The sequence below is a fragment of the Mytilus californianus genome, unplaced genomic scaffold, assembly GCF_021869535.1.
Source record: "Mytilus californianus isolate M0D057914Y unplaced genomic scaffold, xbMytCali1.0.p SCAF_2, whole genome shotgun sequence".
Classification (NCBI taxonomy): Eukaryota; Metazoa; Mollusca; class Bivalvia; order Mytilida; family Mytilidae; genus Mytilus; species Mytilus californianus.
The window spans coordinates 100,468,605-100,484,874 of record NW_026262668.1 but is presented as its reverse complement, the minus strand read 5'-3'; the positions used below and the strand labels follow the sequence as shown (position 1 = coordinate 100,484,874).

The 16,270-nt window shown below is 32.7% G+C and overlaps 1 protein-coding gene across 1 annotated transcript; it reads right to left on the bottom strand.

Moving 5' to 3' along the window:
• Positions 1–1,313: 1,313 nt before the first annotated feature.
• On the bottom strand, positions 1,314–4,350 carry LOC127730576 (uncharacterized). The gene is made up of 5 exons (XM_052239029.1): positions 3,961–4,350; positions 3,070–3,262; positions 2,696–2,799; positions 2,315–2,401; positions 1,314–1,680 (listed from the first exon to the last, which is right to left on the bottom strand). Exons 1-5 carry the CDS (start codon positions 4,186–4,188, stop codon positions 1,348–1,350), a joined length of 945 nt encoding a protein of 314 aa, XP_052094989.1. The 5' UTR covers positions 4,189–4,350; the 3' UTR covers positions 1,314–1,347.
• Positions 4,351–16,270: the final 11,920 nt, after the last annotated feature.

Sequence of the window (16,270 nt, the reverse complement as noted above, 5' to 3'; positions counted from 1 at the left end):
GCCACTGTAGTCGTTATTCACGCCATACCAAAGACTTTTTATTCATCTATCTGTATTTAAAATATCTGTTCGTCTTTTGGAAAGATCGGCGCACAGTTCTACTGGATATTAATAATAGCAATTCACAAACAGAATGGAAGCTGTGAAACACCATTTTACAATAAAAACTGAGCTTTATGATACAAAGAAACAAGCAGAAAAAAAACAAATAAATTATGCAACAAAATGTGTTATCAAAACAAAACAAGTGTTGCTAGAATAATAATATATGCACATAAAGCATAAAATATATGAACAGGTTTTTTTTTATTAAATATGGGATTGACTGTAGACATCTAGCCTCGATTACGGGTTCAATTATTTTGTTGGACCCCCTGATCGAATGACTTTAAGACTGGATTTTTCGGCTTCTCCACCAAGCATGATGCATTCACGAGTAAGAGCAGGTATTGGTTTACTCGTAGAAAGACAAGTGTGTCTTTATAGCGGTTACGCTATCTTGTTACCTAGCATATGAAAATGCGACTCTTAGTGTTGGGCATGTACAAAATGTATATGCATTTATCATTATCATTTCATCATCCTTAATATATATGTAGGACTCAAATCTATGGTGGGTTCCAAATCTATGGCGGATTCCTAATCTATGGTAAATATGACGTCATGCCATCCCAAATCTATGGCAAAAAATTTACACTCCTAATCTATGGCAAGTTTTTTAAATTTTCTAATTATGACGTCATGCCATCCCAAATCTATGGCAGATTTTTTACAACCCAAATCTATGGCAAATTTTGTAATTTCCAAATCTATGGCGGATTTTTGTTGATTTAAAATCTATGGCAAATGTCGTGCAAATGGAAAACAATGCAGTATATACGACCAATGACTTGTCTAAAACAAATGGAGATAAATGACAACGTTAGAGTGTGTATAAACACTAGTGAAATAAACATGTTATAGCTGACTATGCAGTATGGGCATTGCTCTTTGTTGAAGGCGGAACGGTGACCTATAGTTGTTAATTTCTGTGTTTGGTCTCTTGTGGTGATTTGTCTCATAGCAATCATACATGTCATACCACAACTTCTTTTGTATATTGTATAAATTATAAACCACATCATGACAGTAACCAAATTTATAAATGATCAATTTAAAAAGCTTAATAAAGACTTCATGATCTTGAAATGATGTGTCCCGTAAACATAAGCATTTTCTACTCTGTGCATGGTCATGTTTAACCGACACATTAACCAAATAGTAAGTCATTAAACAACAAGAAAGCAGTTTCTGTTTGTAAAAAAAATAAACACTTTGACTCTTCACATGCTATTTATTTTCTCCTGATCACATCTTTTTAATTTGATGACGATTTAAATCAAATTTGTATCCTGTAATTTGATCTGTCACTTTATACACTTTTCCAGCAGTAGACGCTGAAATTGAGTCTATGACCCCTTTCCTGAAATATCCTGTACTGAAAACTGCGGTGCCTTTGTTCATCGCAGGATTCGGTCTGTACATCACATTTTGTCCCTCTTCCGGATAGTAGGTAATGTCTTCCCTCAAACCATCGGAAAACTGCTCTAGTGGAAAAGCTGAAATTGTTTCCCGGTGAATTTGTTTATAAAAATCGGTGAGTCCAGTGTTAAATACCGGTAACTGTTTTTGATTTACATTCTACAAAAAAAATAGTCTATAAGTATAAACAAAAAGTATATGTTGGCTGAGTGAAATCAAATCTAAATCATCTAGATAGATATACGAAGATGTGGTATGAGTGCCAATGAGGCAACTCTCCATCCAAGTCACAATTTGTAAAATTAAACTATTATAGGTTACAGTACGGTTTTTCACACCGAACAGCAAGCTATAAAGGGCCCCAAAAATGACTAGTGTAAAACCATCAAACGGGAAAGCCAACGCGGTTTACTTATTTTTAGGTTAAAAAAATATATGCAAAGTGTAGCAGTTTTAAAATAAAGTTGATATACTAGTAATAATCGTACAAAGCAAACTAAAATTCAACTTTTACATTTTGCATTTGAATGGTTCAGCATTATTAAAAGTCTTATACATGTACATGTATACGTGCAGTCGCAACACTTTTAAAGATTTCTATCAAATGCATCAAATTTTATGTTATATAGGACAATATTTTAAAAAGTACATCATACAGTTACAAACCTATTCTATACAACAGTATGTAAACAAAATTATTACATATTACGCTTACATAACGAGCAACAAACTACTAAGGCACAAAGTTTAAAATATATGACATTTAAAGACAAATCCCAACAAAATCACATACCTGTGGATGAACTGGTACATTTTCTTTATTTTGCTCATTATAAAACTTTCTCTGATACATTTGTTTGTAGTATGGACTAACATTTTCCTACAAAAAAATAAACAGAATATTTCGTGTTATTTTGTGCACAATTTATCACTTAATATTTCACTGAACAAATAATACATTAATACACATGTAAAAATATTCGTCTAATCTGTAGGTTATACGGAAACTCATACAACAATAGGTTTTTCTATTTAAAAAAAAAGATATTTATGTATTGGTTAGGAACAAGTACGTACTCTTAAGATCTAATGTGTTGGTTTTCTTTCTTCTTCTTTTTTTTGGCGTGTGTTGAAAATTATAAACAAAGTAATGCACAAGGCTTAACATACTTACTTGCAAAATAACAGTTCGTGAAAATGATGGTTCGGGCACTACAAAATCATTTTCCTGGGTACAATCTGGAGGTAAATTGCCATGTTCTTCATTTACGCCATGGTCTGCAAAATAAAAACAAAAACTAATTAATTAATTTACAGTTAAATATAGCTAAGCATATGTTAAATTTGCATTTATTTTTATCACATGTAAAACAAGTAATTGTATTCATTTTTAGAATTAAATTTATAATTTAAATTTGTGTACTTTTATTAGTTTTAAATAATGATTGATTGTTTGTTGGTTGCTTAACGTCCAGTGGCAAATATTTCATGCATGTTCAGGACGATAGCTTTAAGTAAAAAGTTCATGCATATGTGTTTAAATCTTACCATGTAAAGTGAGTTCCTCTTCATTATGATTTGTACTGGCGAATTGGTTTCCACCTGAAGCCTCAGTTAAGGATGAGTGTAGCACATCAACAGATACTTCTGGGAGTTCTTCCTCTGACTCATTTTCATCAACATCTAATTCGGCGTGCTCTAAAAAGTCTCGTTCTTCTTTAGTAAGAGAAGCATAAGGTACCTATAAATACAAAGGTATGTTGAACAGAAGCTGCTCTTTTTATAATAAAAAATAATTTTCAATTTCTTTGGTGTGAAAAAAACCGTTGTTTTGTTGGTTTGTCTTTATTTCCTGACATTCGGCAAGTTATAATTTTTAAATAAATCTATAATGTAAAAATCTATCTCAACCGCAAGTTAAAAAACAAATACTGATATGAATAATAACCCTAATCAAATTTTTCTTAAGACACGTCTCAGGATAGCTTATTTACACAGACTAGACTGCATATTCTTACAACTTAAGTCACTAGACGGCACATTGTCACGGTAAGAGACTTAACATTGACACAGCCTACGGCTAAAAATAGTACATTTGCAAAGTAAGGCGCTATAGTGCACATGACACATTCTATGGTACTTGAATGCACATTGACACAGCCAACAGCCCTAAACGGCACATTGACAGCCTACGGCCCTAGACGGCACATTGACATAGCCTACGGATCTAGACGGCTAATTGACACAGCATACTGCCGTAGCCAGCTTATTGACACATCCTACGGTCCTAGACGACTTATTGACACAGAATAGCTGTAACATAAAGTAAGAATACTACTATAAATGACCTAATTACTAAGATTTTTTTATAACACAAAGACTCAATTTTTAATTTCCGAAATAATAATTTAAATAAAATTAACGAAGTAAAGTAAATACCTGATCATCAAGCGGCACAGCAAAATTTGGTCGACTAAAAAATAGCTGATATGGAGTCTTTGGACGTGTGGCCTTGTTTAGCTTGTTGTTATATGCGTAATAAAATTCAGGAAGTTGATCGGACCAGTCTGAACGTTCTGACATTTTAATTCTAAAATACTCAGTCAGTGTGCGATTAAAACGTTCCACTCTGCCCTGACTTTGTGGGTGGTATGGTCTACCATGCATTTGGACTGTGTCAAATTGTATTACAACTTCTTTAAGATGCGAGTTCCGGAATTCTTTTCCATTGTCAGATTGTAGAATACGTGGAGCTCCATATAGATAAATGTAACTGAGTACAACTTTGCTTATTTCAGTAGCACTTTTAGTTTTACATGCTTGGCCAAATGCAATCTTGAAAAACAATCAACGATATTACATATGTACTGATATCCTTTATGAGGTGGCATCTTTTTTAGGTCAATTTGCCATCTTGAATTTGGATAAGTTGCTGGTATTAAGCGTCTTGTTGTTTCTGTTTTTGGTAGAGATATAGCACTTTTACATTGTTCACAGTCCACGTAAAGATCAAATAAAAGCTTCACGTTTTCCCTTACGACTGGGAAAACAAATCTTCGAATAGATTCATAAATGCTGTGAGATTTTCTGTGATCTAATGCATGATTCTTTTTTACTAGATTAATTAAATCCTCCTTTGAAAGACATTTCCTATGAGGAGTAGCTAGGTCAACACTTTTTTTATACAAATGATTCGAAGTCAAATCATAAAAATAATTTTCCAAATATTTTCTAACCATTCTATCGTTCAACTGTTCATTGCAAAACTTGATTATTTTTGCGGATCCCCATTTTGGATTTTCTGCTTTTAATTTGCAAATGGACACTACCTTTGCATAGTCCCTCCAAAACACTTCTGGATTAGGGTCCTTTGAAACTGGTTTCTTCTTTTCCTTTGCTAATACAAAACCTTCATCTGGAATGGTGTTCATGGGTTCCGCCATCTTCAAATTCGGCGGCGGCGACGACGTCATATGGCGTTATTTGATTGTGACGTTATATGTAACTCTTTTTCCCGGAAAAATAGGCAATTTCAAAATCTGCCATAGATTTGGAGAAAACAAAAACTGCCATAGATTTGAGACGGCATTACGTCATATTTACCATAGATTAGGAATCCGCCATAGATTTGGAACCCGCCATAGATTTGAGTCCTACATATATGTAATATTTGTCGCTGGATATAAGACATACATCATTATCATCATCAACATAAGTACTATAGTTTGAGGTTCAATCTTCGTCGTAAGTATTATAGTTTGAGGCTTCTTCGTCGTAAGTATTATAACTTGAGGCTTAATTCTTATCTGATATTTTAGCCAATTTATGCCAAGAACTTATTTTACGCATGCATCTCTTTGCTACATAGTTTTTATAAATGTCCAAGTTAAAGCCAAAAGAGATCATAGAAGTATGTTTATCAAATGATCATGTCACAATTTTTAAAAACAGTCAGAAAGGGACTGACTCGTGAGACTGAAACGAAGCACAAAAACAGCTATTTCTAGTATTTCCAAATAAACTCCATGTACCTATCTGATAGTATCCACAGCTGCTGAATACTATCTTAAAAACAACTCCAACTAATAAATAGAGAATAATTATCCAGTTAAGAATATTGATCAATTATATCGTACTGTTACACCACTGTCCGAGGTCAGGGGGACGGTTATATGTTTAACCCCGCCACATTATGTATGGATGTGCCTGTCCCAAGTCAGGAGGAGCCTGTAATTCGTTTGTTGTTGTGTTTTCGTTCATTTTTTTTAACATTAATTTGGCCGTTAGTTTTCTCGTTTTAGTTGTTTTACATTTGTCATTTTGTGGCCTCTTTTAGCCGACTATGCGGTATGGGCTTTGCTCATTGTTGCTCATTGTTGAAAGCCGTACGGTGGCCTTTAGTTGTTAATTTCTGTGTCATTTGGTCTCTTGTGAAAAGTTGTCTCATTGGCAATCATACTACACCTTGTTTTTGTGCATATCACAAATTAAGCATAAAAAGTTCATAGACAGTCTAGAAAAGCAAGACCTTTTGTCATGTCAAAAGCACAGAGTGTCTGTAGGACCATTAGTGGTCATAACTGTATAGCAGATTATATGTAGTTTCTATAAAATGTAATGATAGTTTATCGGCAAAAGATACATGATGATTTGTTTTTTGGAATATAAATAAATAAATATATATATTTATATTAAAAGAAACATCAGAAACAAGAATATGTGTCCATTAGATTACACGTCAGTATCACATTTCTGTGTTAAGTGAGCTACTATATCCAGGAAAAAATCCAGTTCAGTATGTAGTCTTAAACTTTTAAATCTCATGCGAAATGTCTAATGTTCAAACATTGTTGTTTTTAAAAATATTTATCAAAGTCAAACGACAATCATTGAATTTCTTTTTCGTGCATTACAATTTGTGATTATGGCCGGATCCAAGATATTTGAAAGAGGGTGTAGTTCCCGATAATTGAATTTATACTGCCGAGCGAAAAATAATCTGGACGATTATATACTAAAAAAAAAACATGAGATTTTCAAATTATTTGGCGATCGGAAGGGGGGGAGTACGCCCACTTCCCCTGTATCCGCGAATGCACGTTTAGGTTTACATGGACAAAAACCTCGTCCCAAACATTAGTATAGGTTAAGACGAAAAAGTATTATTTGATAAATATATCAATGATATGAATTTCTGCCCACGTCAAATTATCTTCATTTAAATTATAGAAAAATGATTTTTTTTTAAAGTAGTCGCGTACACCTTTTAAATTCGGGTGTGTTGGAATCTTTTAACGTTAAAACTTTAAAAAAAAAAAAAAAAAAAAAACCTTCTCGCTTCGGAATTCATTATTGTAATATTTTCATGCTAAATTTTGACTTGGTAGTTTTTAAAATTCATATTTTGAGAAGAACTAAAATATGGGTCAAGTGAAATGACAAGAAATGATGGGTGTATTTGATTACAAGTTGCTAACTTACTTATTCCATTAAAATATTTGTGTCAATAAAATCATTCAAAATTTAATGACAAAATATTTAAAGATTAAAAAAATTAGTTGGGGTTGATTTTTACATAAAGTATATTCCAGCAAAAAATGTGTGTTCAAAGAGCAAAACATGCATGCAGTATATGCTCCCCTCCGTCATGCTTCAATGCAATAGGGCGAAATACGTTGAGTTAGGTCGGTTATGTCGAGTAAAGTCATTTTATTGGAAATCTCTATTACAAACAAAACATCTAAAACGTGCACGTTTAAAACAAAGCAAGCATGCTTCTCACACAAAAGCTACACAAAGCAAAACATTACATTGAAGCATACATATACAGTATACATGACATGAAGAAGTTAAGTATGTTAATTAAATACTATGAGTTATAGAGAACATTATATAAACAATAAAAGTTATGTTCTAATTCGCCAAGTTTAAACGAACATAAATTATTTATACAATAAAACTCAACACATGTATCAGAAACGTATAAAAATTTTCAAACATCAGCTCATTTTTCTCCACCATCTTCTCATCATATAACGGCTCATTCTCAGCCGTTATATAAAACAGTCATGCGTTTACGGGCTCAATAACAGCCATTCAGTCAAACATAAATATACATCAATCTAAAAAACAAGAAATAAATGTTAATATTAAAAGCTTTATAAGTAGTAATCACTTTTCACACAAAAATGAGCCATTTATGATGAGGGGGTGGGGTGGGAGTTGATACAAACAAGGCAGTTGCATAATTAACTCCTTCAACCACTGCTGCAGATTTGTGTTTTTTTTTATTTGTTAAATAAACGAATCAGATATAACGAAACATCATAATCTGATGCTGGTAAATGATTCATATGAAACGAAAAACACCATCTACAAAACTTGTTAAAAGCGTATCTACATTTTTTCCGAATTTTATCCTCTTCAGAATGTAGACAAAATTTTGGAAAATGTGAAAATTAAATTAAAAATAATGAATAAAAAGAGTATCTACATGTTAACGTTAATCAATGCGTTTAAAATATAAATGATCATTACTGACCTTGCTCCGTACAGTTAAGCATCATCAGATTTCTAAAAATGACCTAGCTATCATTGTCAACATGTTTCATGGTTATGTCACAGTAAGACAAAACTGTTATCTATATCGTTCTTAGCCAGACAACTAAATTATCAGAATCAAAAATTCTTTGAACCAAAAATTGAATTCTTATTGATCCATTGTGCAATTGATCACGTGTTCATTCATTAACCCCCGATCTATAATGTTGAAATTTGAAATTCTGAACAAGAAGATCCAAAAAGATGAGGACGACCATTTTCATACCAAAAGGGTACATTCCTCTTTACAGAGTACTAAATGATTTAAACTTTTACAAACTAATTTAATGGGAGATACTATCCAATTTGTCTCATTTTTCTTTTCAAGTTTGTGAATATGTGTCAATAGCTTAACTCTCGGGATTCAAAAAATCTGATATAATCGCTTCAATTTTGTATAAGCAAAGTTGACAAATCTAACTATGGTATAATGCCCTATAATTCTTTTTTTCGTGAACTCAAAATCTTCGAAAACGTTTGCTAGTCATCGGTATTTATTATTTTAGAGAGAAAATCTGCCCTAAAGTTTTCTGAACCAAGTACCCATATTGAATGTGCAATCTACTTCCTTCTAGCAATTTTTAAATTGCCATATGCAAAACACTGTAAATGCATTTTAGTGCTACTTTTTTTATTATATTTAAACAGTTTTGAATATCTGTGCGTCATTTTACAGCACGGTTTCTAAAACAGATATAAATGAATACAAAACTTATTGAGTAGCTCTAAGTTCTCGACAAGTGAAACTCGTATTTTTCTCATATTCAACTCCATGTGGAATGAAAAACTTTTTCTTCTCTAGTTAAACCTTGCCACCTTCCAGACTCAATCGGTAGATGGTGACTACCACATCTATATTTGCACAATGTATAAATGGAATTAATAGGTAAAAATAAAATGTAATGTACTTTATAACTTCATATAGTAATTGCTTTAATTAGCGTAGCTTAATTAATTATACCCCAAGTAAAGTTCCGTAGCTGGTTCCTTACCGTCTACGTTTTGTAAGCAGGCGGAAATGGTTTTGTATTCAATTTGTCTTGAATTTATGACAACTCCGCCAACGGCCAACTCGCACCACTCAAACACTCTCACTAATTATTACAACTTGCATCACTTTATCAAACTCACACCACTCAAAAAAAAAAAAATAAACTCGGAAGAAATGTGTTTAATCATTAGATTGTTTTCTCCTTCTCTTAGTAAATTCCTCCTTTCTTGGAGCACCCGTGTCACACAGAGACAGAACTCGCACTACTCGAAAAAAAAACCCAAAAAACCCCTAAAAACTCGCACCACTGAAGAAATGTTTTAAATCATCAGAGAGTTCTAGATTGTCTTCTCTTAGTTATTTCCCCCGTTCTTGGAGCACCCGTATCACACAGAGATAGAACTTGACTCGCACCTTTCGAAAAAAAAAGAAATACTACAAACTAGCACCACTGAGAAATGTTTTAATCATCAGTGTTATAGGTTGTCTTCTTCTTCTCTGAGTTATTTCCTCCGTTCTAGGAACACCTGTGTAACACCGAGACAGAAGCAACTAATTGGACATTCAAACTCCTTTGGAAGAGGAACTGACAAACTAATCAAAACTATCAACATAATGCATCAGTGCATAAAAACAATTTGAGAAACACTAACCCAAGCTGTGTATCACCATAAACATTTCAAGTTGTCTTCAAGCCGCGCTCGCGATGATTTTATCTATTAGGCATATAGTTTTGTGGCCCATTTTCAAATCCTTTGTTCTTAATAAATTCCTTTTACCAATGCCTCCAAGACCAACAATCCTGTGTAAAAAATAAGATTAAATAAATACACATATACATCAATAAAATTTTCATTAGACGCACATATATATCTTTTACAATTAGATTATCACCAGGTGTTTTATTATTTTTCAGGCTTCTATACAAGTATTAAGAAATACATTTGATAAATTTTCATTTTCAAAAATGTATTGCTTTTCTTTTTCCTTATTTTTATTCAGATCGTTATAAAAGGAAAACACATATTTATATCATTTTTATTCCTCCGTCTTTCTCGAATAAGAATTTTCCAAGACTCTTTGGGTTTTTAGACCGCATCTTTGTCATCTTGGAACGTGAATTTTCATTGAATGATCTGATTTACACCCTTTTTATATTTTCTAAACGCTTTCTTTTCCAAGAGGCATTCTGAGTTAAACCAATCACTATGATTTTGTTTCCCATCCGTGTTTGATTGATTTTTGGCTGCTTAACGTCCAGTAGCAAATATTTCATGCATGTTCAGGACGATCCCATCCTTGAAATCATATCTTAAGTTTTTTGTACGAATTCCCCAAATGTATTTCTAACAGAATTGAGTAAAACATCTCTTATTTCATTTACCATTTCATCAATAGTATTTTTATTAACAATTTGTACGTTTTCTGATTTTGTTATAATAAATGATAACAATTTAGATATACATTCTTTGTCAATATATTGATTTATCTTATAAATGAGATAAACCGTATTAATTAAAGAATCAAGTTTCAGGCAAAGCATAACAAACAAATAATTTATGTGGAAAATAGCGGCCACAGTTCACTTCGAATGACGAGGTCGGACAAGATAGCAGAATGCCGACGTAATTGATTTGATTGACAAGTCTGTGCACCATTGATGACAATGGATGCTCAAGTTCCTCAAGGTTAAATACTAAAGAGAACGAAGGCCATGATCCCCAAATACGTCGGCTCATATTCGCATCTCCCCCTGGTTGTCAGGGGAGTGAAAATTAACAATTTCTATAACATAAAACAGTTAAGCTCGAACTGGTACCAATTCAGAACCGGCCACTCATGGTAGCTATATAGTCTCAACAAAACTTCCTGCGGTAACGCAGGAAAGTAAAAACCTAATATGATCCGACATACAATACAGAGAAGGATCATAATTTCCAAGCTACGTCACTTCCGGCAATTATATAAAATATCAAACTCGATAAATTTAATGGACCCGAAATTCCGGAACGTTCGATTTATATTATCCGGAAATTCGATTCTGCCAAATTTTACCGAGTTTCATATTTTAGATACGCCGGAAGTAACGTATCTTGGAAATTCTGGGAAATTTTGAAATCTAAATAAATATTTGCCCACCTCAAATGGAATCGTATCTTATTTTATCATTTCTTTTGGATATTTCTGGAAATATTTTGCACCAATAAGCACAAAAAAGGTGAGACATTGTATCTATGCAAACATTTCTAATCGTTAATGAAGATTTCATACCAAAATTGGGTCTCAAAATTCCCCCCAAAATTCTCTCTCAAAGTCCAGACGGAAAAAATGGCTTCAGCGTTATGACGTCGTAGGAAGGCGTCACAGAAAAAATAAATTAAAATAGCCTTTCAAGACGTCATAATTATTTGGACTAGGTTTACGGTATAGTTTTACATCTAATATTTTTTTGTTTAGAAATCTGATTCCTCTAACAAATTGTGACGTCAAAGAACTGAATGCTAGTGTGTGATATTTTATGTGTGAATTGTATTAACGGGTGTTTATTATTTGCAATATTGAACAATTCATTACGATTATCCCGACTAGAATTGAAAAGAATGAATCCATCATCTCTGTATGGAGATAATAGTGCTAAATATTCCTTAAAAGGAAATAAATCAAGAATATTTGCAATAACTTCAAACATTCTTAAATCATCCAGGGATGGGCTCATTGGGGCTCCCATTTGGGACTCCACATGTTTGTCTGAATAAGAGGTCCATTTTATGTGGTAGAGGTATTTCATGCATGTGTATTACGGCATATTTGTACCATGCCCTGTCCACTGCTTCCAGCATTCTTGAGTTAAGGAATTGTGCACACTAGTCACTAGTAATATCACAGGTGTACATAATTGTGTCGTCTGGTGCCCTTATTTGTTCTTTTTCTCTATCTTAATGATTAATGTTGTGAATTTTTGGCAACGTATAGAGTCGTCCAACTCGTACATTGGCATTATTGGTAAGGTATTTATAGAAATTTCCAATAAAATGACATACGTACCTAACTCGACGTACGCACGTAACGGGACCGGTTATTGCTAACCTATTAATTTTGTTAAATGCGTCATTCAAGTTTTAACTCAGTATTCCTAAACTATAAAACCCATTCAGGATAAATTTTATCAATATCAAGTATTTCTAAGATGATGAAAAACGAAAGAAATCATCATTTTTATATATCACGTGATTATTGAGATTCCCGCCAAAACTTCACTGTCATAAGACCACGTATATACACGTATCTTTACCTATGATACGATTGATTTGAGTTGTCTTTCATGGTTTTGACCATGACGTTGTTTTTGATATACTTTGCAAATGAACATTTTATTATTTAATATTTGACATGCTTTTATTTGTCGTTATCAGATTGGTGTCCCTTTTTCCTTTCGTCCCTTAATGTTTTATAATATTTAATTCTTGGGTATTTATTATATGACAGAGATTTCTCTAGCAATTTCAGAAATATCGAATTCAAAGTGTTAGTCAGAATTTGTCTCTGTTAAAGTTGATAACTGGGATTGCATCATACTTTATTAAGCATCATTTCAAACATTCTCTTCTTCTGCAGTTAATCTTGTTTATTTACAATCTTCGATTTTTTTCCCATGGGAAAACGTTCGACAAAGGGATGTGTATATTTAAAAATAATTAATACAGGTCTTGTACTTCTTTAAATTTTAATAGTTGACATACACTTTTCTTTCAAATAAAAGTCAACTAACATTAAAAAAAAAAGAATTTTGTAATTAATAATGATATATGTAAATAAATGTGTACACCAATTCGTTATATAGATTGCAATTTGGAAGGTGTACTTGATTAGCAATTGATGACTAATCTGCATATAAACATTGACCGCTGTGGATAGTAATATATCAATTAATAGTTCATAGTAATTTGGCTAAAAAAAAGTCCTGTCCCAGGTATCTCTGATTAAAAGTGGACGAGAATGCCAATTTATATACTTGTTACACTTTTAAGACAACTATATTGCCACTTCAGTCTTTACGTAATTTTCTTTTTAAAATGTACTTTTAATAAGTAAGGCTTGGTATTGTCATAGTTGTTTTTGGATTAAGACAATTCTTACTAATCCAATTAGAAGTGGATTCTAAAACTATCACATATTGATTGAGTTAAGCAAACATTTTTAGTTTCAATTTTTGTCTCGCATTAGAGGTATATATTTATATATACAAAAGATAAACTCTACGGCATAGGATCACCATTGAAGGTGATACACGGCTGAACACGGGAATGACATTTTATACCAATAATTACTTTGAATATGTATATATGTGTAAACCAAGCTCTCTGAAGGAAGGTTTTTACAGGTTGTTCTTATGTCGTGCTGTTGCACCACTGTCCCAGGTTTAGGGGGTTGGGGTTGAGCACTCATTCTTTATGTGCCTGTCCCATGTCAGGAGCCTGTGGTTCACTTGTTGTCGTTGGTTCATATCTGTTATATTTGTTTTTCGTAACTTGTTTTGTTTTAAATCAGACCGGTAGTTTTCTCAATTGAATTGTTTCATATTTTTCAAGTTTGTTCCTTTTATAGTCGACTATACGGTATGGATTTTTCTCATTGATGAAGGCCGTACGGTTGCCTATCATTGCTTACATCAACTTCATTTCTTATTGGCAATCATACCATATCTCCTTATTTTTTTTTGTTTCTTTTTAACTAAATACGTTTAATATTCTCAGGTAATTTACCATTTAAGAATCAGCTTTCAGTACCTGGGGGTACTTTAAGATCGGTACGCTGTGTCTTTCATCATAAAAATGTAATTGTTTTGGGCTTAATTCAATATTGATTACTAGTAGTTGAGCTATTTCCAACTGAATTTTACAGGGTTTTTTTCTTATATTGTGCTGTTACACCAGAGTGTTGAGCGCTGGTAAACGCATTTAATCAGGCCAAATTCTATATAGGCTTTCCCAAGTCAGATGCTTTAAATTTAGTGGATGTTGTTGGTTACTTTCTGTCATTTTTGTGTTAATTTTACTTGTAAAAATGTTTATTTTCGTTTGAAAAGTTTACATTTTTCAAAGTCAATGCCTTATATACTAGTATCTGATAATACGGTATGAGTATTTGCTTATTGTTGACGACAGCACGAGCCACTGTAGTCGTAGTTCACACCATTTGGACTCTGTTTGATAGTTTGACCCCAGGAGTGTAAGGAATAAATCGAAAAAAGAATGCATGCTAAGCATACTAATGCTTTTGAAGAGAAAATTGAAAATATTTGTTGAACGGACAGACTGGCGGACGGACAGACAGGGTGATTGTAATATGAGTGCGGGTACAATATTTTGTCAGTGTATGTATCTTAGATGCTAGTGGGAAGGAAGTCTGGATCAAAACGGGGTAATCTTTACTTGTTAAAAAATATTTTTTACTATTTAGAATAATAATTGCATGCCTACTGGATATTAGTACAATAGCAAGTCACAAGGATAATGGAAGCAGTGAAACACCATTTTACAATAAAAACTAAGCTTTTTGATACAAAGAAACAAGGAGAAAAATCAAATAAATTATGCAACAAAAAGTGATATCAAAACAAAACAAGTGTTGCTAGAATAATAATATATATGCACTTACAGCATAAAATATATAAACAGGTTTTTATTAAATATGGAATTGACTGGTAGCAGACCTGCCTCGATTACGGGTTCAATTATTTTGTTGAACAATTCGATCCAGCGAATCGCTGTCATTTCATCATCCTTAATATATATGTAATATTTGTCGCTGGATATAAGACATACATCAGTATCATCATCATCATCATAAATATTATAGCTTGAGGTTTAATCTTCGTCGTATTTATTATAGCTTGTGAGTTTTATAGCTTGAGGCTAAATTCTTATCTGACATTTTAGCCAATTTAAGTCAAGAACTTATTTTATGCATGCATCTCTTTGCTACATGATTTTTATAAATGTCCAAGTTAAAGCCAATAGAAATCATAGAAGTATGTTTATCAAATGATCATGTCTTCTCATAATTAAAACAGTAAAAAAGGGATTGACTCGTCTGACTAAAACGAAGCACAAAAACAGCAATTACTAGTATTTCAAAATAAACTCCATGTACCGATCTTAGAGTATTCACAGCTACTGGACACTATCTTAAAAACAACTACAACTAATAAATACAGAATAGTTATCCAGTCTGGAATATTAATCAATTATTTTGTACTGTTATACCACTGTCCCAGGTAAGTGGGCCCGTTAACATGTTTAACTCCGCCATATTATGTAGGGCGGTGACTGTCCCAAGTAAGGAGCCTGTAATTCAGTGGTTATCATTTGTTGCTGTGCTTTCGTTCAGTTTTTGGTACATTAATTAGGCCGTTAGTTGTATCGTTTTTGTTGTTTTACATTTGTCATTTTGTGGCCTCTTATAGCTGAGTATTCGGTATGGGCTTTGCTCATTGTTGAAGGTCGTACGGTGGCCTATAGTTGTTAATTTCTGTGTCATTTGGTCTCTTGTGAAGAGTTGTCTCATTGGTAATCATACTACATCTTCTTTTTTGTACATATCACAAATTAAGTAAAAAAGTACATAAACACTCTAGAAAAGCAAGACCTTATGTCATGTCAAAAGCACAGAGTGTCTGTAGGACCATTAGTGTTCATAACTGTATAGCAGATTATATGTAGTTTCTATAAAATGTAATGATAATTTATCAGATAAAGATACATGATTATTTTTTAGTGGGATTATATATAACTAAATAAATGAATATTTATATTAAAAGAAACATCAGAAACAAGAATATGTGTACATTAGATTACACGCCAGTATTACATTTCCGTGTTAAGTGAGCTCAAAATCCTGCGAGATGTCTAATGTTCAAACATTGTTGTTTTTAAAACGTATTTATCAAAGTCAAACGACAATCATTTAATTTTTTTTTGGTGCTATAAAATTTGTGATTATTACCGGATCCAAGATATTTGAAAGAGGGCGTAGTTCACGATGATTGAATTTATACTGCCGAGCGAAGCAACGCGAAAAAATATTGGACGATTTTATACTAAACATTTGTATAGATAACGTGGAAAATGTGAGATGTTCAAAATTACTTGGCGATCG

Excerpts from the sequence above, each read along its gene's own strand:
- LOC127730576 (XM_052239029.1), bottom strand. The coding sequence starts at position 4,188 with ATGCATGGTAGACCATACCACCCACAAAGTCAGGGCAGAGTGGAACGT. Across the intron at positions 3,263-3,960 it reads CTGTGCCGCTTGATGATCAG|GTACCTTATGCTTCTCTTAC; the intron begins GTATTTACTTTA and ends TTGTATTTATAG. Across the intron at positions 1,681-2,314 it reads ATGTACCAGTTCATCCACAG|AATGTAAATCAAAAACAGTT; the intron begins GTATGTGATTTT and ends TTTTTTTTGTAG.